We start from the raw sequence: 26787 nt of genomic DNA, 5'->3' as shown, positions 1-26787 counted from the left end.
ACCGAGCTATCGCACATCGCCGATGATTCAGTTCTAACTTCTCCCCAAGCAGAGCGATGCTAACTGTCAGTCAGCATCGCTTCTGCTCTACTTCTCCGCGCTCATTGAAGCGCTGAGCCGTGGAGGGACAGGGAGTGGCCATCTTAGCGGCTCGCTGAGACGGCCATCAATCAGGGCAGCTGGCGGATCACGACCTGGAAGTCGGGATGACGCGCTGATGGCAGGGACGTCAGCGCAGAGCAGATTTCAGACCGCTCTCCACTGAAAATGGGTCACAACGAATTGCACTCCTGTTACCCAGAAGAGAAGCTCAGGCTGGACATCTCCTTTAACCACGTAAGGACCGCCTCCTGCACATTTACGTCGGCAGAATGGCACGGCTGGGCACAGGCATGTACAGGTACGTCCTGTGCTAGTACCCAGCCGTGGGCACGTGCCCGCGACCCGGTCCGAAGCTCCAGGACCGCGGACCCAAACGCCGCTGGAGTCCCGCGATCGGTCCCCGAAGCTGAAGAACAGGGAGAGCTGTGTGTAAACACAGCTTCCCCGTTCTTCACTATGGCGCTGCATCGATCGAGTGATCCCCTTTATAGGGGAGACTCGATAGATGACGTCATTCCTACAGCCACACCCCCCTACAGTTGTAAACACACATGCGGTCACACATAACCCCATCAGCGCCCCCTTGTGGTTAACTCCCAAACTGCAATTGTAATTTTCACAGTAAACAATGCATTTTTTGCTGTGAAAATTACAATGGTCCCAAAAATGTGTCAAAATTGTCCGAAGTGTCCGCCATAATGTCGCAGTCACGAAAAAAAATCGCTGATCGACGCCATTAGTAGTAAAAAAAAAAAAAAAAATGCAATAAAACTATCCCCTATTTTGTAAACGCTATACATTTTGCGCAAACCAACCGATAAACGCTTATTGCGTTTTTTTTTTTTTTTTCTACCAAAAATATGTAGAAGAATACGTATCGGCCTAAAACTGAGGAAAAAAATAGTTTTTTATATATTTTTGGGGGATATTTATTATAGCAAAAAGTAAAAAATATTGCATTTTTTTCAAAATTGTTGCTCTATTTTTGTTTATAGCGCAAAAAATGAAAACCGCAGAGGTGATCAAATACCACCAAAAGAAAGCTCTATTTGTGGGAAAAAAAGGACGCCAATTTTGTTTGGGAGCCACGTCGCACGACCGCGCAATTGTCTGTTAAAGCGACGCAGTGCCGAATCACAAAACCTGGCCGGGTCCTTTAGCTGCATTTTGGTCCGGGTCTTAAGTGGTTAAATTAGTCTCATGTTAACACCCCGAATACAGGTGCTTTTTAGGCAGTACTTGTTTCTCACAAAGTTGATCATTATAATACAGAGAATAACACTGACCAATATATTTATTATCACATTGGAGCTGTATGACTAAATTCTCACTCACCATGGGCATATGTTCAGCTTTAGTATTTCTAATACTAAAAATAAATACACTGCAATAGCATTGTTAAAAATGGGTTTTACTGGCACTCTTTTAGTTTGGCAAGACCATTCCAGCAGAGAGGTAAAGCCGTGTGAATGGCACCTCCTGTATGCAGATATTAGAGGGAAAACAGGGAAAGTAAGACCCTTAGCACCGGTTCCAGCAAGGTCTCATCCCACTGCTGCTCTAAGCTTGCAAAGAACAGCGATTTTCAGCAAGGGCAGAGAATAGCTTTGGAGGTAGGTGGTCTATCTAAAATCTATATGTACAGTACAGACCAAAAGTTTGGACACACCTTCTCATTCAAAGAGTTTTCTTTATTTTCATGACTATGAAAATTGTAGATTCACACTGAAGGCATCAAAACTATGAATGAACACATGTGGAATTATACATAACAAAAACGTGTGAAACAACTGAAAATATATTTCATATTCTGGACATTAGACCAGTGGAAATCTGTGCTTTGGTCTGATGAGTCCAAACTTGAGATCTTTGGTTCCAACCCCCGTGTCTTTGTGCGACGCAGAAAAGGTGAACGGATGGACTCTACATGCCTGGTTCCCACTGTGAAGCATGGAGGAGGAGGTGTAATGGTGTGGGGGTGCTTTGCTGGTGACACTGTTGGGGATTTATTAAAAATTTAAGGCATACTGAACCAGCATGGCTACCACAGCATCTTGCAGCGGCATGCTATTCCATCCGGTTTGCGTTTAGTTGGACCATCATTTATTTTTCAACAGGACAATGACCCCAAACACACCTCCAGGCTGTGTAAGGGCTATATGACCAAGAAGGAGAGTGATGGGGTGCTGCGCCAGGTGACTACCTCTTGAAGCTCATCAAGAGAATGCCAAGAGTGTGCCAAGCAGTAATCAAAGCAAAAGGTGGCTACTTTGAAGAACCTAGAATATGAAATATATTTTCAGTTGTTTCACACTTTTTTGTTATGTATAATTCCACATGTGTAAATTCATAGTTTTGATGCCTTCAGTGTGAATCTACAATTTTTATAGTCATGAAAATAAAGAAAACTCTTTGAATGAGAAGGTGTGTCCAAACTTTTGGTCTGTACTGTATTTGCATATGCCATATGTACTCGATTGCATTTAATGCTGAAAGTAAGACCATTAATTAGCACAATTTAATCTTTGATGGTATGTCCACCCGTGTGACAATCAGAGAAGGCAATATAGTGTTTCTAAGCACCGCGTTGGTATCCGATTTTGCTCTTCTATACCTTGCATCATTGAGAGGTCTTGCTTCCTGGTGCACATTGCGCTTGTTATGCATTGTTTTGGTGTGAAGGAAGCCTATAGGAGCAGAGTTGATGTTCTGCTTTATGGACGGCTGGGCATTCAGCTTTTGCTCTACAGGAGACCTGGACCATTGGAAGCGGTCAAGCTCTTTGATGGGTGTTTTTGGAATACAAGACGTGATAAAGGATAGGTGTTCTGGCACTTTCAGCTGCTCTTGAGGAAGTTCTGCCAATGCTTCAAGGAGTCTCTTCTCTGCCTTCAAATCTGTATTGCTGAGGATGTGACCATTTATATTGCCCCTTACAGACCCCTTTGAAGGAAGCTTTTCAAGCTGCTGCATGAGAAAATCCCTTCTTCTTGCCATGTGTTCGGCGTACCCGATTCCAGCAGTCACTTTAATAGGTGGCAGTAGCATTGGTGAACTTACGATAGGGAGTTCATTCATATTAGAACAGTTTTTACAAATTGGAATGGCTCTGCCTGTAAATGGAGATGAGATTCTTTGTCCATTCTTGTCCTTGTTTTGTCTTTGTTCTCCAGGGGATACTAGGTTTACTGTATCACAATGTGTTTCTGTTGTGGAAACCATGGCAGTAGAAGAGCAGTGATCTGTAAACTCAGAGGGCAGGTCCTCCTCTGCAGGGATGGTACTGACCAGTTTCTGTGCAGCTCCAGGCATCTCTTTATGGTTGGTGTGTATTGTGTCTTTTGTTTCTGATGACGTCCCGTCTTTATTGTCTGGCACAGAATACAAGCCAAGGCACAGGAGACAGTCTGCCACATCTACTTGTTTAAGTTTTTTCGGTTTCTTAGCGGGGTACATGCAGGCCGTAGCAGAAACTGGACCCCAACCACAAACCTATGGGGCCAAAGGAACAAAAACAATCATTGATATCCTAATTGAACAGTTCTATTAAAATATAAACATCCATGAAAGGGAAAAATGTGCTTCGACTGTGGGTTTATGAGGTTGCTTGGACGCTCGTAAGGTGAGAACCAGGGGCGTTGCTGGGTGTGAAAAAGGCCAGGGGCTTCAGCACGAAGTCCAAGCCCACCCGTGGCGGGGGCGGAATTGACTGCTTGGCTGCCCATCCATGCTGACCACTAAACTGACCTACCAGACCCCTACACTGATCCCCCTAACACCTACACTGATCCCCCTAACACCTACACTGCCCCCCCCCCCCGCCACATACACTGACACCTACATTGATCCCCCTGACACCTACACTGGCCCCCCTGACACCTACACTGGTCCCCCCCCTGACACCTACACTGGTCCCCCCCCTGACACCTACACTGGTCCCCCCCTGACACATACATGTGAACTCTTGACACTCTGCAGCTCAGCTCAGCCTTACCTGTGTAGTGTAGCCCAGCTCATTCCGACCACTTCACAGCAGGCTGCATGCATCAGGGAGAGAGAGCCAGGATGTGAGGGCCCTGCCATTTACACACCCGCAAGCGGGGATCGCCCAGTGCCCAGCGTGGCCACAGTATCATTCCCGCCTCCTCCTGGAACCGGCGGTGCCTATGATGGACATCACACATCCCACGTTCTCGGCATTGGACCAGTGGGACGTCCATCCTAGGAGCCAGGTCCCGGAGGCGGACTATTTGTACGTCGGTAACCTCACTCTGCCTCGCCGCATAAGTGGGAGATCGTTCCCCATTGCCTGTGGAAATGACTCAGGGCTAATAATACTATTCGAGATTATAGAGACTCTGGTCTTTTCGGGGGCACACTCGGGGCTCCCTGGTGAGAACGTACAGAATATTGAAACGGAAAGTGAAGTGTGCCACACTGGTTTACAAGGTAATGCCATCCCATGGGGTCAGTGCTTATTGGTGTAAATGGTATCACACAGCAGATCAACAAGACGCGTCATCTATAGTTGGAAAAAACGATTTTATGAAGAAACAGCAATCTGAAATAGTATCTTTATGATCTGGCTGACACAGTTGCTGCATCACAAACTGAGGAAATAAAATGTGTTTTTTTTTTTTTAAGTTGTGATATTTATTAAATAAAAAAGTAAAAAATATATATATTTTTTTTTTTAAATTGTCGCTCTTCTTTTGTTTACACACACAGATCCACACTCCTGCCGTGATTACCGGCAATCGCGGGTGCCCGGCGGCAATCGCGGCCGCCCGGCACCCACGCCAGGTCACGAGCGCTGCCGCAGGCGCCCCAGATCGCCGGGAACACAGGACGTCATATGACGTCCACCCGGATCGAGAGAGGGTCCCTGCCGGCGTCATTTTACAATGAGCCGGTAGGGAAGTGGTTAAACAATGGTTGTGCCTACAAACGATCGGTTTTGACCTATCGGTTAGGAATCCATCAGTTAAATTTAAAGCAAGCTGGCTTTTTTTTAACCAATGGTTAAATAACCTATGGGGCCCACACACGATTGGTTTTGACCGATGAAAACGCTCCATCAGACCGTTGTCCTCTGTTAATCGTGTGTACGAGGCCTAACAGGTCTTCAGCTGTTCTGCTAAAAATCATTTTCTACAATTAGGTTAACTGATTAGAAATCTAAGCCTCTAAAGCGTTATACCTTATATAGCTTGACAATCAATCATAACAACGGATACATGAAAGTATTATTGCTTTTCTATGGAAGACAAGTTATACTTTAGATCTAGTGAACCTTCACAAGAATTTCTTTGTAAGAATCTCTAATATAATTGAATTTCACAGTGGCTGATTTTGGAAGTAATACCCCAGCCAACATATCTTTTCTATGATAACACAATATTATTTTTTCAGGCTGCTTTAGATCAAATTTAGAAAAGAAAAATGATGCATCCTAATTTCTATATCCCCTTTGAACAAATCCCTTCGGGATAAAACATTTTGTGAACACAGAATAATAAAAAAGGGTTTGTAATCAGTAGCAATATGGGAACAGAATGTAAAAAGTTTTTGCTGATGAAGCCCTTTCTGATGGCAGAGCACGGGGTATAAACTGAAACCAGGAGATTGGCATCCTGTGACTACAGGTCCTGCTAGCTTGACCTAAATGCTTATATTCCTCACCTGGTGTATCTAAACCAAAGGGTCTCAAACTGGCGGCCCTCTAGCTGTTGCGAAAACAAAAAGTCCCATTATGCCTCTGCCTGTGGGAGTCATGATTGTAACTGTCAGCCTTGCAATGCCTCATGGGATTTGTAGTTTCGCAACAGCTGGAGGGCCGCCAGTTTGAGACCCCTGCTCTAAACCCTCTTTTTTTTATATTCTAAGCTTATTTGGGAAGGCTTCCTATGGTTTCATACACTGTTTTGCTTAAAGCGGAGTTCCACCCAAAATTGGAAATTCTGCTCATCGGATTCCTCCCTCCCTCTGGTGCCACAATTGGCACCTTTCGGGGGGGGGGGGCGACGACAGGATACCCATATTTGACAGTTTTACAAAATCAACTTGTTTTGGGAGAATATATCCTCGTGGGTCTTAGTTTTTCTTGTCATTTGCTCCTTACTAATCTCTGCTACTAGCTTAAACTTCCAGCTGGGGAGGAGAGGGAGTGGATACTGTAGAGGTCACATGACTGTTCATGTCATAGTACTTGGTTCCTCATCCCACTGACATCACAGTGCATGTCCGCCCCCATCCCAGGCCTGCCTATTACAGCTCTACATATTATCACTCGTTGCACAGCGCAGGCCCATCCCAGTCCCTCCCAAGTTAGCTGTAGATACTCGCACTCATCACATGCCCACTCATAATAGCTGTACATACTCTCACTTATCCCCTTTGATAAAGCAATGCATGTGCATCTTAGTTGTCACAATATGGCCACATGACCACCCTCATTCCTAGTGCCACAACAAGGCGCATGCGTCTTGTCACAGGCTGAGGGGCATATGTAAGGGTGGTCCCATGGGACCCCTCAAGCAGTTGAGCCATCCTTCTAAAGCCAAATGCAAACCATGTGACAGGCGGCAGTCAGAAAGGAAAGCGCAAACATGGTAGATACTGTAAGCTGGTATATATTCCGTGACAGACCCAACCGGGACAGGGCCTTTTGGAGGTGACTGCAGGCTAACCTATTGCCTACTATTTGCTCTGACATTTGAGGGGGCTCTATTCTTTGGAAGGTGTGTGCCTGGGGGACGTCGGAGTAGTTTTACTTCGGATTCAAGTCCATGTCTCCCCAAAACATACAGACTTCAAGAACTGGAGGACCTGGCTACAGATTTGGGGCCTCTGTGTTATGTTGAGGTATAGAATCAATAGACCAAACCAGCATTGAATGCTTCAACCCCCTCCTAGACTCAGGGACACAAAATAGAAGATTATAATCATTTCAAAACAACCTGATTCTGGGATCTTCTGCTGTTATGTGCAATTCTGTTATTAAGGTGTTATGTGTTTACTATTAAGTGTCTTTCACAATGCACCTCACTTTAAAGTGATTTTAAAAAGTCGAGATTTTTTTTAAAATAACAAACATTTTATACTTACTTGCTCTGTGCAATGGTTTTGCACAGATCAGCCCAAATCTTTTTCTTTTTGGGTTCCACCCGCAGGCGGTTTTGGCTCCTCCCTTCTGCCGAGTGCCCCCAACTGCAAGCCTCTTGCTATGGGGGCACTCGAGCAGTCTCGCTCCTGAGAAAGCATGTGTCCATCCACACAGAGAGCGTGGCTCAGCACCCCTCTCTTCTCATTGGCTCACTGGCTGTGATTGACAGAAGGCCAATGGCTTTGGTTGCTGTGTATGCCAATGAGCAGAGAGAGACCTGGGTGAGCTTCTGCTCTCATGCACATCGCTGGATGGGGCTCAGGTAAGTATAAGGGGGGATCTGCATACTGAAGGTTTTTTACCCTAATGCAAGGAATGCATTAGAGTAAAAAAAACCTTCAGCCTTTATAACCACTTTAAATGCACCACAACACGCATAAAGCAAAGTTGCGATGAACCGCGCACCCTAATAATTAATAAAGCATTTACATCATAAAGTGGAAGAATGGTGCAATATCAAGAATGACCACTAGATGTCCCTAGCGGATTGATTGTCATAGGTGAACGTGCAAGATTGAATAATACAATCACATAAAATTAACTTTAAAAGTGCTTATAAGCAAATCTGCATAGAATTACCACCAGATATCTCCAGTGGGGGAGTAATACATTTAAAGTGCTGTGTCCAAAAAGTTAATTATACTGGTAATAAAAAGTCCAAAAACTTCCATCAAATGATTTCTAATGGTGCATAGGGCTTTATTAATCCAACAGTGAAGTGTCTATGGGTCTTCCTCCACCAACACCAATCATACAGCCTACTCACCAGATTTATATGACCCCCATTACAGGAGTCATATACGGCACATTAGAACAGGATTACTCCCGATAGTCGTGTCAGCGATTCTGCAAAAGGAGCCTCCAAGGAAAAATTGGATAAAAGATCACCAAATCTCCAGACATCAGTATGGGAATATAAGGAAGAAACAATCTCCCATGGTGAAGTAGGTATGTTTATTAAAAATAGCGCTAAAAAAAGAATCAGTGCATTGGCTAAAAAAGGTTCAGGTAGGGTTTTTTGGTGCGTTGAACCTCATTAGGGGTCCATAGGAAATGAATGTGCAGACACAAAGCAACATGTGTGAACAGTGCACACACACAGGTTTGAATGGGCTCTAAGGCCCAACAACTGGAAAAGACACCAATCAGCTCCTAGGTTTAACGCCCCTTTCACATGGACAGACCGATCTGGTCCGCCTGTCAGTTTTTCAGGCAGACCTAATCTGATGATCCATTGCGCTCTATGGAACGATGGATATCAATGGACATATATCTGTTGACACCTGCCAACATCCGATCCTGTCCGCTAAAGACAGACAGATGGGGGATCTGTTTCCTATCAGTCTGGCGGATCAGATTGGGTAACAGTCAGATGGAAAAGGACAGGTGGTCTATACGGCCGCCCACAGAGGAGAGTGGGCTGTGTCGGTGTACGCTCTGCATTAGCGAAGCGGACACAGACCTGTCACCCGCCTTCTCAGCAGGGATCAGCGGAGAGATTTCCTGCTGAATAAGCGGACCTGCTGGTGAACTCCGCCAGTGTGAAAGGGGCCTTATCGGCAAAGCCTAATTGAACAAGCTGAAATTAGAAGCCGATTGGTTACTATGCACAGCTGTACCAGATTATGTGTGCGCCAGTTTTAGTAAACCTCCCCCATAGTGTCCGAAAGGTAATATGGCTGTTGCCTACTGAAACCAGTCAACTTATCCTAAACGTGTTTTTAATGATCCTTAGAAAATTAGAGTGAGGCCGCGTACACACGGTCGGTCCAAACCGATGAAAACGGACTGAAGGACCTTTTCATCGGTCCAAACCGATCGTGTGTGGGCCCCATCGGTCAGTTATCCTTCGGTCAAAAATTTTAGAACTTGCTTTAAAATTGAACCGATGGACACCTAACGGACTGTTCTCATCGGATGGACCGACAGTGTGTACGCGGCCTTAGAAGCCAATTTGTTGTCACAGACCAACACCAACAGTTATTATTTCTTACATTTGCATCCACTAAACCACGGTTTCACGTTTAAAGGGGTCGTAAAGGAAAAAAATGTTTTCCCTAAATAGCTTCCTTTACCTTAGTGCAGTCCTCCTTCACTTACCTCATCCTTCCATTTTGCTTTTAAATGTCCTTATTTTTTCTGAGAAATGCTCACTTCCTGTTCTTCTCTCTGTAACTACACACCGTAATGCAAGGCTTTCTTCCTGGTGTGGAAAAAGCCTCTTGAGGGGGCGAGCAGGAGTGTCAGTACGCCCACTAACACACAGCTCCTTTCTCTATCTGCAAAGTAGAGAGAGTGCCTGCTCGCCCCCTCCCCCCTCAAGAGGCTTTCTCCACACCAGGGAGAAAGCCTCACATTACTGTGTGGAGTTACAGACAGAAGAACAGGAAGTGAGGATTTCTCAGAAGAAATAAGGACATTTAAAAGCAAAATCGAAGGATGAGGTTAGTGAAGGAGGACTGCACTAAAGGAAGCTATTTAGGGAAAAAAAAAATTCCTTTACAACCCCTTTAACCGGTTAAGCCCCAGACCTTTAGGCAGCTAAATGCCCAAGCCAGGTTTTGCGATTCGGCACTGCGTCGCTTTAACAGACAATTGCGCGGTCGTGCGACGTGGCTCCCAAACAAAATTGGTGTCAAAATAGGGGATAGTTTTATTGCATTTTTATTAATTTTTTTTTTTACTACTATTGGCGGCGATCAGCGATTTTTTTTCGTGACTGCGACATTATGGCGGACACTTCGGACAATTTTGACACATGTTTGGGACCATTGTCATTTTCACAGCAAAAAATGCATTTAAAATGCATTCTTTATTGTGAAAATTACAGTTGCAGTTTGGGAGTTAACCACAGGGGGCGCTGTATGAGTTAAGGTTCACCTAGTGTGTGTTTACAACTGTAGGGGGGTGTGGCTGTAGGACTGACGTCATCGTTTGTGTCTCCCTATAAAAGGGATCACTCGATCGATGCAGCCGCCACAGTGAAGCACGGGGAAGCCGTGTTTACATACGGCTCTCCCCGTTCTTCAGCTCCGGGGAGCGATCGCGACGGGGCGGCTATAAACGAATAGCCGCGCCGTCGTCCCGGATCGCTCCCCGAGGTAAGCCGCCCGCCGCACGCAGTGGGGGGGGGGTCCCGATCGGACACCCGACCCGCTAGAAGGCAGGGACGTATATATACGCCCATCTGCCTTTACGTGCCATTCTGTGGACGTAAATAGGCGTGCGGTGGGCGTTAAGTGGTTAAAGAGTCTTATTCAGCAAGGTGTTCCATGCAGATAATGTTGAATTCGTTTATGGTGGCTTAAGATAGCCTACCTCCCTAACCTATTAATCAAAATTGGCTTAGCTATTCAAATTGTGACTTGGAGATGTGATGTCTACTTACCGCTTCTTCCCACCCCGTCCCTATTATTAGCTCTGCCGACTTCTGATCATCATATAAAATCTTCTCGCTGATCTCCAGAAGAGATTCCGTTAAAACCTTCTCCCACTTCCCTTCACATGGGGAGCGCACCTTCTCTGGGATTTCTTCTAGATCTTGCAAGTTCTCCAAAAGCACGTCATTATCTAGGATAGCCATTGGATTGCCTTTGAAAAAAATCCTGAAAAACAAATGAAAAATGCTTGTGACCCTAACTAGCCCAAACTACTAATAAACAGAGTATTTGACAAAAACAAAAAATACACCCATAACAGCTAAAGTTCTATTTGCAAACAAAAATCCAATTTAAATCGGAAAAAGCCACACCGTGACGTCTTTTTGTTTTTTTTCTCAAAAAAACTTTAATGTAACACTACATTAAATCCAAGCACGTCACCCTCTGTGATTAAGCTATCACAAGATCTGGCCAAATAGCTCGGACTTGTGGGCCATTTTACAATAAAGTTTTTCCTTTTTTTTTTTTTTTTTAATTACTATGGGCCATATTCTCATAGAAGTTACGATGGAGCATCTCAGGATACTCCATCGTATCTCCCTTTTTTGGCCCGTGTATCTATGCGACTGATTCTTAGAATCATTTTCGCATAGATACACTTAAGGCCGGGTACTCACGACCAAACATGTATGGTGAAAGCGGTCCGTCGGACCGTTTTCACCATACATGTCTGCCAGAGGGCTTCTGTACGATGGTTGTACACACCATCGTACAGAAGTCCGCGCGTAAACAATACGCGGGGCGTGTCCGCGGTGTCGCCGCGTCGATGACGCGGTGTCGCCGTGACAATGACGCGGCGACGTGGGCGGCCCGCCTTTAAAATGCTTCCACGCATGCGTCGAAGTCATTCGACGCATGCGAGGGACGGCGGGCGCCTGGACATGTACGGTAGGTCTGTACTGACGACCGTACATGTCCGAGCGGGCAGAATTCCAGCGGACTGTTTTAAAACAAGTCCAGGAATATTTGTCTGCTGGGAAAAGGCCCGGCGGGCAAATGTTTGCTGGAATTCGGCCCGCTCGCGCCTACACACGACCAAACATGTCTGCTGAAACTGGCCTGCGGGCCAGTTTCAGCAGACATGTTTGCTCGTGAGTATGGGGCCTTAGATCCGCCATCTGTAAGTCACTTACACTGGCGGATCTTAAATGCAATGACGCCGGCCGCTGCTAGATGGCATTTACGTGAAGGACTCATTTGCGTATGCAAATGATCCTTCTACGCCGATTCCCGAACGAGTTCGCGTCGCGTAACCGTCGCTAACGTCGTTTGCGAAAGCGGAAACTTACTCCTGCTATATGAGGAGTAAGTTTCCGCACGTAGGCCATGTTACGGATGGCGTCGGGTCCGCGTCGTGTTTTTTCGTCGGGTACGTCGTTTCCGTAAGTCGTTCTTGAATACGACTTTACGTCAATGACGCACACGTCGGCGTCATTGAAGTTTTCCGCCGAGAACTGGAGCATGCGCACTGGGCTTTTTGAAGCCCGGCGCATGCACAGTTCATTAGAATCGGGGGCGCACTTAATTTGAATACAAGCCGCCCCCTTGAAGATCCGCCAGGCTACGCCGGGGCATTTACACTCCGCCGTCCCAACTTACGGAGCAAGTGTTTGGGGAATACAACACTTGCTCCTGTAAGTTGGGACAGCGGAGTGTAAGTGCCTTAAGCGCAGCCCGCGGATTTTTAGAGAGAATATGGGCCTATATCTACAACTCATGATACATTAGTGTGATGGTCAGGGGGAAGAATGCTCCTTACACTTGTGAACATTGGAAAGAATCGCCCTCTTAGGCCCCATTCACACGAGGCAGACTCCGACGCTACGGAGTCCGCCTGCTCCCGCCAGCTCAGTCCGCAGAGCTGGCAGATGACAAGCTCTTCTCTGCTCACTGAGCGGGGAGGGGCTTGTGCAGCGCCGCCGATTCCTATGGAGCGATCTGATGAAAACGGACATGCTGTCCGTTTTCATCAGATCTCACCTGATCCGATCCGTCATGGATGGATATGGACGTATCGCCATACGTCTGATTTTGGCGGATCGGATGTCAGCGGACATGTCTCTGACATCCGACGCTCCATAGGACTGCATGGAACGGCCGTTCAGGTCCGCCGTCAAAACTGACAGGCGGACCTGAACGGTCCGTCCGTGTGAATGGGGCCTTACAGATAGCTACAAAAAAAAAAAAAATTAATGGGAACTTATCTGAAAGGCAGTGACTGCTTATTTGGGACGGATGTTACTGGCGCAAATGGAGAAAACAACTTTGTTCTATATTAAATGGCTTGCTGCAATCAAAAGGGTGCAAGTCACTCTATGGTGGCTTGCCCAGAATGTGTTTGATATAATATGAGGATTGCGCTACCTTGGTGAGTGACCTACATCCACCTAATAGGACTGATGATGCAAACTTTGCGAAACGCGTAGAAGCTGCCGACACCTACAGAACAACACGCCGATCACAAGAAAGGCACGGGGGAAACACGATAGAGGAACGCTTTTTTCTCTTCGTATGTTTGCATACACGGCTGGAGCCGGAACACAGGCACAATAAAATGTGAGTGCAGGAAAGTATAAACCTCTGTTATTAAAAAAAACACACACACACCAAAGCTTTTCAACCACTTTAGGTATTTAACAGTATCGTTGATGTATTTGTGATCTGTAGAGAATTGTACATTGATGGAGCTGAATTATAAAACTACAGAAGAGCAAAATGTATGTGTTGTCCACATCAGCTAATAAAATTGGTTTATTTTCTGGCTTGCCCTAGAACACAAATCTGGGGAATGATATATTACTTCCACTCACCACAGATACATTATTTTGTGTCTGTTTTTATGAATCCACTCCGGATCATAAAGCTGTCGTAAGAATCCCTCATAATCTCCCCGTCTCTGTGGAGTGCTCGCTTTCACTGTCAGATGCTGTATTATGATACATGTATCTCTACTTATTTCTTCAGTTGTTCATGCAGTGTGACCTACCAGTGGCGGCTGGTGCTCAAAATTTTTGGGGGGGGCGCAAAAATTGCAGCCTCACTGTGCCCATCACATGCAGCCACTGTGCCATCAAACGCAGCCACTGTGCCATGCCACCAAATGCAGCCACTGTGCCATCAATTGTCACCACTGTGCCATGCCATCAAACACAGCCACTGTGCCATCAATTGTCACCACTGTGCCATGCCATCAAACGCAGCCACTGTGCCATCAATTGTCACCACTGTGCCATGCCATCAAACACAGCAACTGTGCCATCAATTGTCACCACTGTGCCATGCCATCAAACACAGCAACTGTGCCATCAATTGTCACCACTGTGCCATGCCATCAAACAGCAACTGTGCCATCAATTGTCACCACTGTGCCATGCCATCAAACGCAGCCACTGTGCCATCAATTGTCACCACTGTGCCATGCCATCAAACGCAGCCACTGTGCCATCAATTGTCACCACTGTGCCATGCCAAACACAACCACTGTGCCATCAATTGTCACCACTGTGCCAGGCCATCAAACGCAGCCACTGTGCCATCAATTGTCACCACTGTGCCATGCAACACAGCAACTGTGCCATCAATTGTCACCACTGTGCCATGCCATCAAACGCAGCCACTGTGCCATCAATTGTCACCACTGTGCCATGCCATCAAACGCAGTCACTGTGCCATCAATTGTCACCACTGTGCCATGCCATCAAACGCAGCCACTGTGCCCCTCAACTGTTGCCACTGTGCCAATTGTCACCACTGTGCCCTTTAATTGTCACCACTGTGCCCCATGATGCCACTGTGCCCATTGTCACCACTGTGCCCCATGATGCCACTGTGCCCATTGTCACCACTGTGCCCCATGATGCCACTGTGCCCATTGTCACCACTGTGCCCCATGATGCCACTGTGCCCATTGTCACTCACCACTGTGCCCCATGATGCCACTGTGCCAATTGTCACCTCTGTGCCCTTTGTCACCAGTGTGCCCCATGATGCCACTGTGCCAATTGTCACCTCTGTGCCCTTTGTCACCACTGTGCCCCATGATGTCACTGTGCCCCTTTCCCTGTAAAAAGCACTTACCTGAGGATTCCATGTGCTCCCTCGATGTCTTCTGCCGCTGTGGTGAAGCTTCAGCCAATCAGGTTCCTGATAACCAGAATCCGGGAACCTGATTGGCTGAAACGGCCGTTTGTCTTATACAATGAGCGCAGATTGCCTGCGCTCAGAGTATAGACAGCTGAGAGCCGGAGAAAAGCCTATCAGAGCCGCTGGCTTTGATAGGCAGTTCCCCTCAGCCAACCAGCTGCCGCTATTCGGGTAACCGGCGTCCCGCATCCGGTTATCTGAATAGACCAGGCAGCGCTGGCAACCAACAATAACATACATTTGTGCATTTATGCACGAATGTGTGTTATTTGTAAAAAGGGGGTGGCGCTGCAGCGCCCTCTATAGACGGCCGCGAGAACTGCGGCTAAAATGTCAAAATGACATTTTAGCCGAATAAAAGTTCTTAAGGGGCCGTTTTTTTTTTTTTTTGTGACTGTGGGAGGGGGGGGCGGCGCACTGTGACCTACTTATAATACCCCAGCTTAGTGCCATCAGAAATTCCTAATTTTCTGGTCTCTGTATGTCTGCCAACAACACAGCAAATGTGGGCACTCCAGTTCTACTTTTACAATGTTCAGGGCAATGCCAGCCTAATGATATTAGGCTGGCCGAGTTTTTCAGCACATTTTTTTTGTGCTGAAAATGCCCCCCTCGGCTTATACTCAAGTCACCTTTTTTGCGCCTGATCTCCCGGACTTTGGGGACCCGGTACCGGCCAGCCGGCAAGCTTGGCACACATATAGCCCCCATCTTCCTCTACAAGTGTGCAAAGTTTGTTGTCCGGGGGACCTACGGCCGGGGAGCACCGATTTCTTTTTTTTCAAAGTCGGGCACCCCTTCCATAGACTCCCATGTTAAACGGCCATTTCTCTGGTAACTTTGGGGACCGGTATGGGCCGGCCATAAAACTTGGCACACATGTAGCCACAGTTCTCCTCTACAAGTGTGCAAAGTTTGCTATCTGGGGGACCTACGGCCAGGGAGCACCGTATGTTTAAAGCCGGGCACCTCTTCTATATACTACCATGTTAAACGTAAGTCTAGTCATGGGCACAGTGAGGCATGGTGAGGCATGGGCAAAGTGAGGCATGCAGATGGACACCCGAGGCTTACAGTGAGGCATGAGCACAGTGATGCATGGGCACATGGACACAGTGAGGCATGCAGACGGACACCCTAGGCTCACAGTGAGGCATGAGCACAGTGAGGCTTGGGCACAGTGAGGCATGGGCACATGGATACAGTGAGGCATGCAGATGGACACCCTAGGCTCACAGTGAGGCATGAGCACAGTGATGCATGGGCACAGTGAGGCATGGGCACATGGATACAGTGAGGCATGCAGATGGACACCCTAGGCTTATACTCGAGTCAATACGTTTTCCCATTTTTTTGTGGTAAAATTAGGTGCCTCGGCTTATATTCGAGTATATACGGTAGTAAATAAGCTTCTTAAAAAGCCTAATGCCGCGTACACACGGTCGGAATTCTGACGAAGAAAAAAACATGCATGCTCGGAACCAATTCAATGCATGCTCGGAAGCATTGAACTTCATTATTCTAGGCTTGTCATAGTGTTGTACGTCACCGCGTTTTCAACGGTCGGAATTTGGTGTGTCCGTGTGTATGCAAGACAGCTTAAAGCAGAGCTCCACCCTAAAGTGGAACTCCCGCTTATCGGAACCCTCCCCTCCTCCGGTGTCACATTTGACACCTTTCAGGGGGAGGGGGGTGCAGATACCTGTCTAAAGACAGGTATTTGCACCCACTTCTGGCCACAGCCTGCGGGCAGACTGTGGGCAGGACGTCACCTCCTGTCCCCCCCCCCCCGTTGTGTTCTGGGAACACTCGGCTCCAAGAGCACAGCGGGAGCCAGTCAGCAGGCGCAGTGCGACTCGCGCATGCACCGTAGGGAACCGGGCAGTAAAGCCAGAGCGCTTCACTTCCTGGTTCCCTCACCGAGTTTGGGGGGGGGGAGAGTGACGAGCGATCGCTCGTCCTCTGCTGCGGACGGCCGTGGACTCCAGGACAGGTAAGTGTCCTAATATTAAAAGTCAGCAGCTGCAGTATTTGTAGCTGCTGGCTTTTAATATATTTTTTTTCAGCGGAGCTCCGCTTTAAGCGGAATTCCGTCGGAAAAACCTGTCGGAGTTTATTCCGACTGGAAATCCGATCGTGTGTACAGTAGCATCTTGTAATTATACAGCGGCTTCACAGCAACAAACCAAGTTTCAACTTCTAGATTTGTGGTTTAAAGCCCTATTCAAAATATAAAACCTCCTTCTAGCCACTCCCTCTAACCTATACTGAAAGGGTTTTGTGACTTAACTGGTGAACCAAGATATACTCAACTATGCACCCCCCCACCAGCCAGGTCCCTCGCCGCTGCCATTTCCGGGTGCAGGAGAATCCAGTATGAAGATGGTCCGGTCTCTTACCTTCCCCACATGTTGACATCACTCCTCTTCTGGATCCTGAGAGAACCCCACTAAAGGGGAGCCAATAGGAAACGTCCATGTTACACAGGCAGTGGCATGAACATTTGAAAAAGGACCCAGAAGGAGGTAAACAATGGAAAAGAGAAGACTCTGGCCTTCAGTGCCCCCATAGCTTTTTTTTTTACTATAGCAATCAGTTAGGGGAGATAACATTATTCCAGAGATGGATTTTAACCCCTTACCACCACCGCTGCAGAAGTATCTGAATGCTGGGAGGTGGAATTTCCCAATCATGTGACCACTATAACTGGTTATCACAGCATCACGTGAACGGGAACTGCGTGCGACACCTAGGTCACTGTGCTGGGAACAAGCAGTCAGTGTGTTCTCAACATAGAAAACCATTCCCAAGGGACAAATATGTGTGGCTCCTCAGCGTTAAAGCGGAGGTTCACCCTAAAAAACAACTTTGTACCATGCCATCCAGCATACTAGCGTCAGCTACAGTATGCCTTTATTTTTATTTTTTGCGCTGTACTTACAGTTTAATCCTTTAGTTTCGTTTCAGACTCCCGCGGGGAATGGGCGTTCCTATGAAGAGGGGAACATGATTGACGGCCGGCTATGGCGCGTCACGCGTTCCGAAAATAGCCGGAGTAGGACTCGGCTCTTCACGGCGCTATACGGTGCCTGCGCACAGACTAGGAGCTGACTGCGCAGGCGCCGTATAGATCCGAGTCCTATTTCGGAACGCGTGACGCGCCATAGCCAGCCATCAATCATGTTCCCCTCTTCATAGGAACGGGGGTCTGAAACTAAACTAAAGGATTAAACTGTAAGAACAGCGCAAAAAAAAAAAAGGCATACTGTAGCTGACGCTAGTATGCTGGATGGCATGGTAGACCAAGAATTTTTTTTTTTTTGGGTGAACCCCCGCTTTAAAGCCCACTCGCTCAGCCTCTGCATATATACATTATATTACCAAAAGTTTAGGGACGCCTGCCTTTACACGCACATTTTAATGGCATTCCAGTCTTAGTCCATAGGGTTCTATATTGAGTTGGCCCACCCTTTGCATCTATAACTGCTTCAGCTCTTCTGGGAAGGCTGTCCACAAGGTTTAGGAGTGTGTCTATGGGAATGTTTGACCATTCTTCCAGAAGCACATTTGTGAGGTCAGGCACTGATGTTGGAAGAGAACGGCTGGCCCGCAGTCTGTGCTCTAATTCACCCAAAAGGTGTTCTATTGGGTTGAGGTCAAGACTTATTTGGACCAGTGTACAAAACAAGGTTCATAAAGACATGGATGAGCGAGTTTGGGGTGGAGGAACTTGACTGTCCTGCACAGAGTCCTGACCTCAACCTGAGGCCTTCTCGTCCAACATCAGTGCCTGACCTCACAAACGCACTCCTGGAAGAATGGTCAAACATTCCCATTCAACATTCACACTCCTAAACCTTGTGGACAGCTTTCCTAGAAGAGTTGAAACTGTTATAGTTGCAAGGGGTGGGCCAACTCAATTGTTGAACCCTACAGACAAAGACTGGGATGCCATTAAAGTTCATGTGCGTAATGTAAAGGCAGGCATCCCAATACCTGATGGGAACAGGTTAAAGCAGGGATCCTCAAACTACGGCCCTCCAGCTGTTGTAGAACTACACTTCCCATGAGGCATTGTAACACACTGACATTCACAGACATGACTAGGCATGATGGGAATTGTAGTTCCTAAACAACTGGAGGGCCATAGTTTGAAGACCCATGGGTTAAAGGCTAAGTTCACCTTAACCACTTGAGATCCCGCCTATTGTATAAAGACGGCCTCAAGGTGGCTCTCAATTGCCCTCCGGCCACTGGGGGGTGCGCGAGCGCCACCGGCGAAGCAGCGCGCACCCCCGACGCATCACCGAGATGCCGATGCGTGTGCCTGGCGGCCGCAATGTCCGCCGGGCACCCGCGATCGGCGGTTAAACAGACAAGGACGTGGATCTGTGTGTGTAAACACACAGATCCACATCCTGTCAGGGAGAGAGGAGACTGATGCTGTGCCTCTTGTACATAGGGACACAGATCGGTCACCTTCCCCAGTCAGTCACCTCCCCCCACAGTTAGAAACACTATGCAGGGTACACAATTAACCCCTTCCTCGCCCCCTAGTGTTAACCCCTTCCCTGCCAGTCACATTTATACAGTAATCAGTGCATATTTATAGCACTAATCGCTGTATAAAATGTGAATGGTCCCAAAAATGTGTCAAAAGTGTCCGCCATAATGTCGCAATCCCAATAATTTTTTTTTTAAAAAAATAAAAATCGCAGATCGCTGCCATTACTAGTAAAAAAAAAAAAAATAATAAAAAAAATATATATATCTGTCCCCTATTTTGTAGGCGCTATAACTTTTGCGCAAACCAGTCGCTTATTGCGATTTTTTTTTTTTTAAATATGTAGAATAATATGTATCGGCCTAAACTGAGGAAAAAAATAGTTTTTTTATATATATTTTTGGGAGATATTTATTATAGCAAAGAGTAAAAAATATTGCTTTTTTTTTGTTTATAGCGTGATCAAATACCACCAAAAGAAAGCTCTATTTGTGGGGGAAAAAGGACGTCAATTTTGTCTGGGAGCCACGTCGCACGACCGCGCAATTTTCAGTTAAAGCGACGCAGTGCCGGAAGCTGAAATTTCGCTTGGGCAGGAATGAATGAATGACTTGTATAGCGCTACTCGTGCGGAGGAGGGGGGATATGTGCCCAGTAAGCAAGTGGTTAAAAAAAAAAAAAATTGCATTATAATTTTTTCTTCGGAGCCTGTAAAGCATTGCACCCTTGATCTGCTGATCTTGCAATGCCAGGCTTATGCAGTTTGACAGTAGAACTGTCTGCCTCTACCTCTGACATGGGCAGGCAGTTACTGATTTGCAGGAAGATCATTGAACTACCAAAGTGCTCACCAGCACCCTAATAGTTCATAGAGAATTACAAGCTGTCAGCCTCAATGGATGATGGTAATTGTAGTTCATTAATTCACAGAACTCTGTGAATGAATGATATGGGGTTTTTAAACGCTAATTCCGCGTACACACCCATTTTTTGGGTTGTAAAAAATGATGTTTTTAATGGTCTAGAAAAAACAACGTTTTTTTCAACCCGATCATTAACCACTTAAGACCCGGACCAAAATGCAGGTAAAGGACCCGGCCAGTTTTTGCGATTCGGCACTGCGTAGCTTTAACTGACAATTGCGCGGTAGTGTGATGTGGCTCCCAAAACAAAATTGGCGTCCTTTTTTCCCACAATTAGAGCTTTCTTTTGGTGGTATTTGATCACCTCTGCGGTTTTTATTTTTTGCGCTATAAACAAAAATAGAGCGACAATTTTGAAAAAAAAACTATTTTTGCTATAATAAATATCCCCCAAAAATATCTAAAAAAAGTTTTTTTCTTCCTCAGTTTAGACCGATACGTATTCTTCTACCTATTTTTGGTAAAAAAAAAAAAAAAAACGCAATAAGCGTTTATCGATTGGCTTGCGCAAAATCTATAGTATTTACAAAATAGGGGATAGTTTTATTGCATTTTTAATTAAAAAAAATTGTTACTACTAATGGCGGCGATCAGCGTTTTTTTTCGTGACTGCGACATTATGGCGGACACATCGGACAATTTTGACACATTTTTGGGACAATTATCATTTTCACAGCAAAAAATGCTATAAAAATGCATTGTTTACTGTGAAAATGACAATTGCAGTTTGTGAGTTAACCACTAGGGGGCGCTGAAGGGGTTAAGTGTAACCTCATATGTGTTTTTAACTGTGGGGGGCGGGGCTGGACGTGTGACATCATTGATCGTGTTTCCCTATATCAGGGAACACACGATCAATGACGGCGCCACAGTGAAGAATGGGGAAGCTGTGTTTACACACGGCTCTCCTCGTTCTTCAGCTCCGGGGACCGATCGCGGGACTCCAGCGGCGATCGGGTCCCGCGGCCACGGAGCTACGGACCGGGTCGCGGGCGCGTGCCTGCGACCCATGGCTGGGCACTTAAAGAGGACGTACAGGTACGTGCTTGTGCCCAGCCGTGCCATTCTGCCGACGTATATGTGCAGGAGGCGGTCCTTAAGTGGTTAATACACAGTAGTGTTGATTTACTAAAGGAATGAAGACTGTTTACTTAGTAAATAGGTGATGAAGCTGTGTTTCCTTAGGGCCCTTTCACACCAGCGGACGAACGGTCCGCTTTTCATAAGTCAGTTTACGAACTTACAATGGTTCCCTATGGGATCACGGCCCTTAGCGGATGGAGCATCCGCTAACGTCCGTAATCACCCGCCTCCGTCAGGATCTGTTTTTTCAGACGGAAGAAAACCCTATTTTTAATGGTCTAGAAAAAACAAAGTTTTTTTCAACCCGATCATTAAAACGGCCTTGCCTACACAGGATCGTGAAAAAAAAAATGCTCTAGCAAAGCGCAGTGACGTACAACACATACGACGGCACTATTAAGGGGAAGTTCCATTCGGATGGCGCCACCCTTTGAGCTGCTTTTGCTGATTCCGTGTTAGTAAAAGATGATTCGCGCTTTTCAGTCTGTTACAGCGTGATGAATGTGCTTACTCCATTACGAACGCTCCCGTCTCATAACTTGCTTCTGAGCATGCGCGTTTTTTTTACACGTCGTTAAAGCCCACAGACGACGTTCAAAAAAATTTGCGCATGTTCTAAATTTTTAATGGCCATTTTTTACATCGTGAAAAATGCTCTGGAGCCCACACACGATCGTTTTTAATGACATAAAAAAAAAAAACACGTCATTGTTTACAACCCAAAAAACGGTCGTGTGTACGCGTCATAAGGGCACTTTCACACTGATCCGTAGCAAAAACACGGTACAAACGCATAGGTGTTTTTGCAGCGACTTTACCGCAACATGCATTTTTGATGCGTTATTGCCGTTTTTTCAATGGGGAGGTGCGTTTTTGAAGCTTTTTTTTTTTTACCGCACAAAAAATGCAGCAGGCAGGATTTTAAAAAACGCACCAGACCCACAACAGATTAGTGTAAAGAGTTCCATAAGAATACATGATCACATATTTTTCTTCCTCTTTTTTTGAAGCGGAAAAAAAATGGATGAGTGTGAAAGCAGCCTAAATATTCAGAGCTGTAAAAATAAATGATCGCGTGTACGCGGCATAAGGATAAATGATCACGTGTACGCGGCATAAGGATACATGATCGTGTGTACGCGGCATAAGGATAAATGCTACGTTATCCCTATAATGGGAGTGTAAAAGGGCTGTAGTAATGGAAACGTCCATGATTTATGGAGTGTTATTTGAGACACATTAATGTAAAGTACAAGGCAATGTCCTGTGTAATTATTTATTGAAAGTGTTCAGGTGGTAAAGTGACCTTGGTTTGCTCTTGCAATGTATTCAGCTAGTCTTTAGTTTAACTCGACTAATTAAACCACATCGATTAAATTAGTCTCTCTGAAGTGAGTTGCTATTATCAAATGAAATTACGTTTATCTGAAATAATTATTCATGTGGTTCTTCTAAGTTGCTGCAGTTCTATGCATTGATAATGGAGCATGGCAAGCAAAACACAAGGAGAAATACCTGCATTTTATTTCTAGATGTATTGTTTAGTACACAAGGCCCGCGGGCCGAATCCGGCCCTCCAGGCCATTTCATGTGGCCCTCGCACCTCCAGCCCTCCTCTGGTCCTACTCCAGACCCTTACTTTCTGCTTTCAAGCAATGCATCCAGCAGCAGCATAAGGAAAGGGGGTGCTCTGTGATGTAAGGGAGAGTGGGGGGCTCAACTTCTGATGGTGGGGTGGCTCTTGACATCTAATGTAAGGGGAGGGGATGCGCTGGACATCTAATCTTACAGATACAACCGGCCCTTTTGGAGGGCAATCATAATGCTGATGCGGCCCACGATGAAATGGAGTTTGACACCCCTGGTTTAGTAGAAGAGCTTATGATCTACTTTAAATATCTATTTTGTCACTCTAAGTTTTCTGTGTATACTCAGAACAAGGCTTGTCCCGATACCACTTTTTTAAGACCGAATACAGCCAGGTATTCAGGCGGATGAAGTGGACAATGTTGTCCGAAAATGTTTACCCAGTCCATAAACAGGCTGGGTTTGGGCTAAGGTTGTCCCGATACGGATACGAGTACCGATACTGTTTTTCAAGTACTCGCCGATACTTTTTTTAAATGTCATGTGACAGTTTTCAAAGCACAATACAGATTAGGTGGCACTGATTAAGAAGCACTGATAGGTGGTACTGATTAAGCATCACCGGTAGGATTAGGTGGCACTGATGGGCACGGATATGCAGCACTGATAAGAACTGATGGCTTGCACTGACAGGTGGCTGGCACTGATGAGCAGCACTTATGGGCATTGGGCACTGATAGGTGGCATTTATGGACACTGATGGGCAGGCACTAAAATGGCATGAGAGGAATGGCTGCCTGCGACACCCATCTTGGTACACCTTGCACTCGGCCGCCTAAAAGCAGCAGCGGCCATCTTGTTACACCCAGTCAGAACTGGGTGTAGCAAGATGTCTGCTGCCGGCTTACTGCGGCCGAGTGCAGGCTGTACCAAGATGGGCGCCGGGATGTCTAAACGCTGACGTTGACGCGGAGCGTCACTTTCGTTGTTCCGCCTGCTGACTTCTGGTTTTGCCAGGTCGCATAATCTGATGAAACACCGCCTCTCCCAGGTATCGGATCAGGCATCAGGAGCATTTGTGCGAGTACAAGTACTCACGCAAATGCTCGGTATCAGTCCCGATACTAGTATCGGGACAACCCTAACCCAAACCCAGCCTTTTCATGGACTGGGTAAACATTTTTGGACAACATTGTCCACTTCATCCGCCTGAATACCCGACTGCTGTTTGTAAACAATTAACCAGGGATCACAGGAGACATTATTGCCAAAAATGACATGTGACATCATTAAAATTGAGAAGCGGGGAGGGGGGCTGTCGACAGTGACATGTCACATTAAAGTTGAGAAACGGGGGGGAAGGGGGTGTTCTGATGTCGGAAAAAATGACATCTTACATTAAAGTGAGAAGCGGGGGGTGCTGACTTCTTACCTCTTCTCCCATGCAGCCAGCAAGTTGAGAAGCGGGGTGAGGGGCCGAAAATGACTTCTCACCAGGCGGGGCCTCTAGTAATTTGGGGGGCCCTCTGCAGCTTTGCGGGGCCCTAAGCGGCTTGCATAGTGAGCCTATAGGGCGGATCGGCCCTGCCAATATTATTACAGTCAACAACTGGACAAGGTGTCTGGCAAGGGGGAGAGATTTGTCTACCTTCTTTGCAAGGTAGCCCCCACAATGTTGAAAATCATGTGGCCTGGTCTGGTTCAGGTAAGGGGGGGGGGGGGGGGGTTGGTAAACTGCTCTCCCTCTCCAGGCTGCATGCTTGGATATGGGCTTGGTTGGCATTTTTAGGGGAAACCCCCCATGCCATTGTGCAGTTGTTTTGTTTTTTAATGTTTTCCTCTCTGCTAAATGGTACTTTTCATACTTTTTTGCATTGGCACATGCCCCCGTGTCAGTGTCCAGCTACCCATGCCCTTTTTAACAATAGCTTGGAAATCAGTTTTGAAAAAGGCCAGGTCACAAGATTTGCCTTTGTGCTAAGTACAGGGTTCATGGACATTCAACAATGGTAACCCTGGAGCTAGAGTTGTTCATGTAAACGTCAGTACAGAGACCACTAGAACTCCCATTAGCAACAATGAAACATCAAGTTGACACAACCTGTTGTTCTGTCTGTCTGGTGATTATTTTTGACGTAACAGACATTCTTCTCATAGTGTGTATATATATATATATGTTATGAAATCCCTTACCCTGTAAAACAACCCATTCAGTTTAAAATGGAAGTGAAAGGAAAACATTTGTGTATAGAGATAAAAAAAAAAAAAAAAAAAACCACAAACACACATTCAAAATACCCCCCCCTTTTTTTTTTTTTTTTTGAAGTAATCACATATACTCTGTTCTCAGCTGCATAACATCTGGGGGAAGAGAAACAGCAGAACACTGGTCGGGAATTGCGGAGAGAGAGGCATGCACAAAGCAAGAGATGGCAGCACCTTTAACCACTTAAGGACAGAAGGTGTTTTTCAGATTTGGTGTTTACAAGACTAAAACATTTTAATTTTCTAGAAAATTACTTAAAACCCCCAAACATTATATATATTTTTTTTCTGACACCCTAGAGAATAAAATGGCGGTCATTGCAATACTTTTTGTCACACCGTATTTGCGCAGCGGTCTTACAAGCGCACTTTTTTTGGAAAAAAATCACTTTTTTTAATTAAAAAATAAGACAACAATAAATTTGACCCAATTTTTTTATATATTGTGAAAGATAATGTTACGCCGAGTAAAATGATAGCCAACAAGTCACACTTAAAAATTGCGCCGGCTCATGGCATGGCGTCAAACTTTTACCCTTACAAATCTCCATAGGCGACGTTTAAAAAATTCTATAGGTTTCATTTTTTGAGCTACAGAGGAGGTCTAGAGCTAGAATTATTGCTCTCGCTCTAACGATCGCGGCGATCGCTATTGCGCGCAAGCTCGTCAGGACGGGGCGCTTAGAGGGCCGGACGTACAGCTACGATGGTCTGCGGGAACGAGCTCTCCCTGTTCTGAGAGGAAATGCAGATTGCGAGTTCCTACTAGCTGGGAACCACGATCAGTCATCTCCTATAGTAAGTCCCCCTCCTCCTACAGTTAGAACACACACTAGGGAACACAATTAACCCCTTGATCGCCCCCTAGTGTTAACCCCTTCCCTGTCAGTGACATTTACACAGTAATCAGTGCAGTTTTATAGCACTAATCGCTGTATAAATGACAATGGTCCCAAAAATGTGTCAAAAGTGGCCGATATGTCCGCCATAATGTCGCAGTCCTGATAAAAAAAAAAAAATCAAAGATTGCCGCCATTACTAGTAGAAAAAAAAAATCCATAAATCTATCCCCTATTTTGTAGACGCTATAACTTTTGCGCAAACCAAACAATATACGCCTTTTGCAATTTTTATTACCAACAATATGTAGAAGAATACGTATTGGCCTAAACCGAGAAAAAAAAAATATTTATCTATTTGTTACAGAAAAAAAGTACAAAATATTGCAAAAAATATTGTGTTTTTTTCAAAATTGTCTTTTTTTTTTGTTTAAAGCGCAAAAAATAAAAACCGCAGAGGTGATCAAATACCACCAAAAGAAAGCTCTATTTGTCGGAAAAAAAGGATGTCAATTATGTTTGGATACAACGTCGCGCGATCGCGCAATTGTCGGTTAAACCGACACAGTGGCGAATCGCAAAAAATGCTCTGGTCATAGAGCAGCCAATTCTTCTGGGGCTGCAGTGGATAAAAGGAACTGCAGACTTAATTTTTTCATAGTATTAAACCCGAAACCAAAAAATGTTATATATTGCAGCTTACCAATCATTAGATGTGGTGGCTGCATCTGGTTTC

At 45.8% G+C, this 26787-nt stretch overlaps 1 protein-coding gene across 1 annotated transcript; it reads right to left on the bottom strand.

Annotated features, from left to right (window-relative positions):
- Positions 1-2517: 2517 nt before the first annotated feature.
- C11H16orf46 (chromosome 11 C16orf46 homolog) lies at positions 2518-26787 on the bottom strand. Its single transcript, XM_040329160.1, has 3 exons — positions 26755-26787; positions 10656-10872; positions 2518-3594 (listed from the first exon to the last, which is right to left on the bottom strand). The coding sequence occupies exons 2-3, from the start codon at positions 10848-10850 to the stop codon at positions 2611-2613; spliced, it is 1179 nt and encodes a 392-aa protein (XP_040185094.1). The 5' UTR covers positions 10851-10872; positions 26755-26787; the 3' UTR covers positions 2518-2610.

The sequence above is a fragment of the Rana temporaria genome, chromosome 11 (genome assembly GCF_905171775.1).
Source record: "Rana temporaria chromosome 11, aRanTem1.1, whole genome shotgun sequence".
NCBI classification, from domain to species: Eukaryota; Metazoa; Chordata; class Amphibia; order Anura; family Ranidae; genus Rana; species Rana temporaria.
This window is presented reverse-complemented; position numbering and strand designations above follow the sequence as displayed.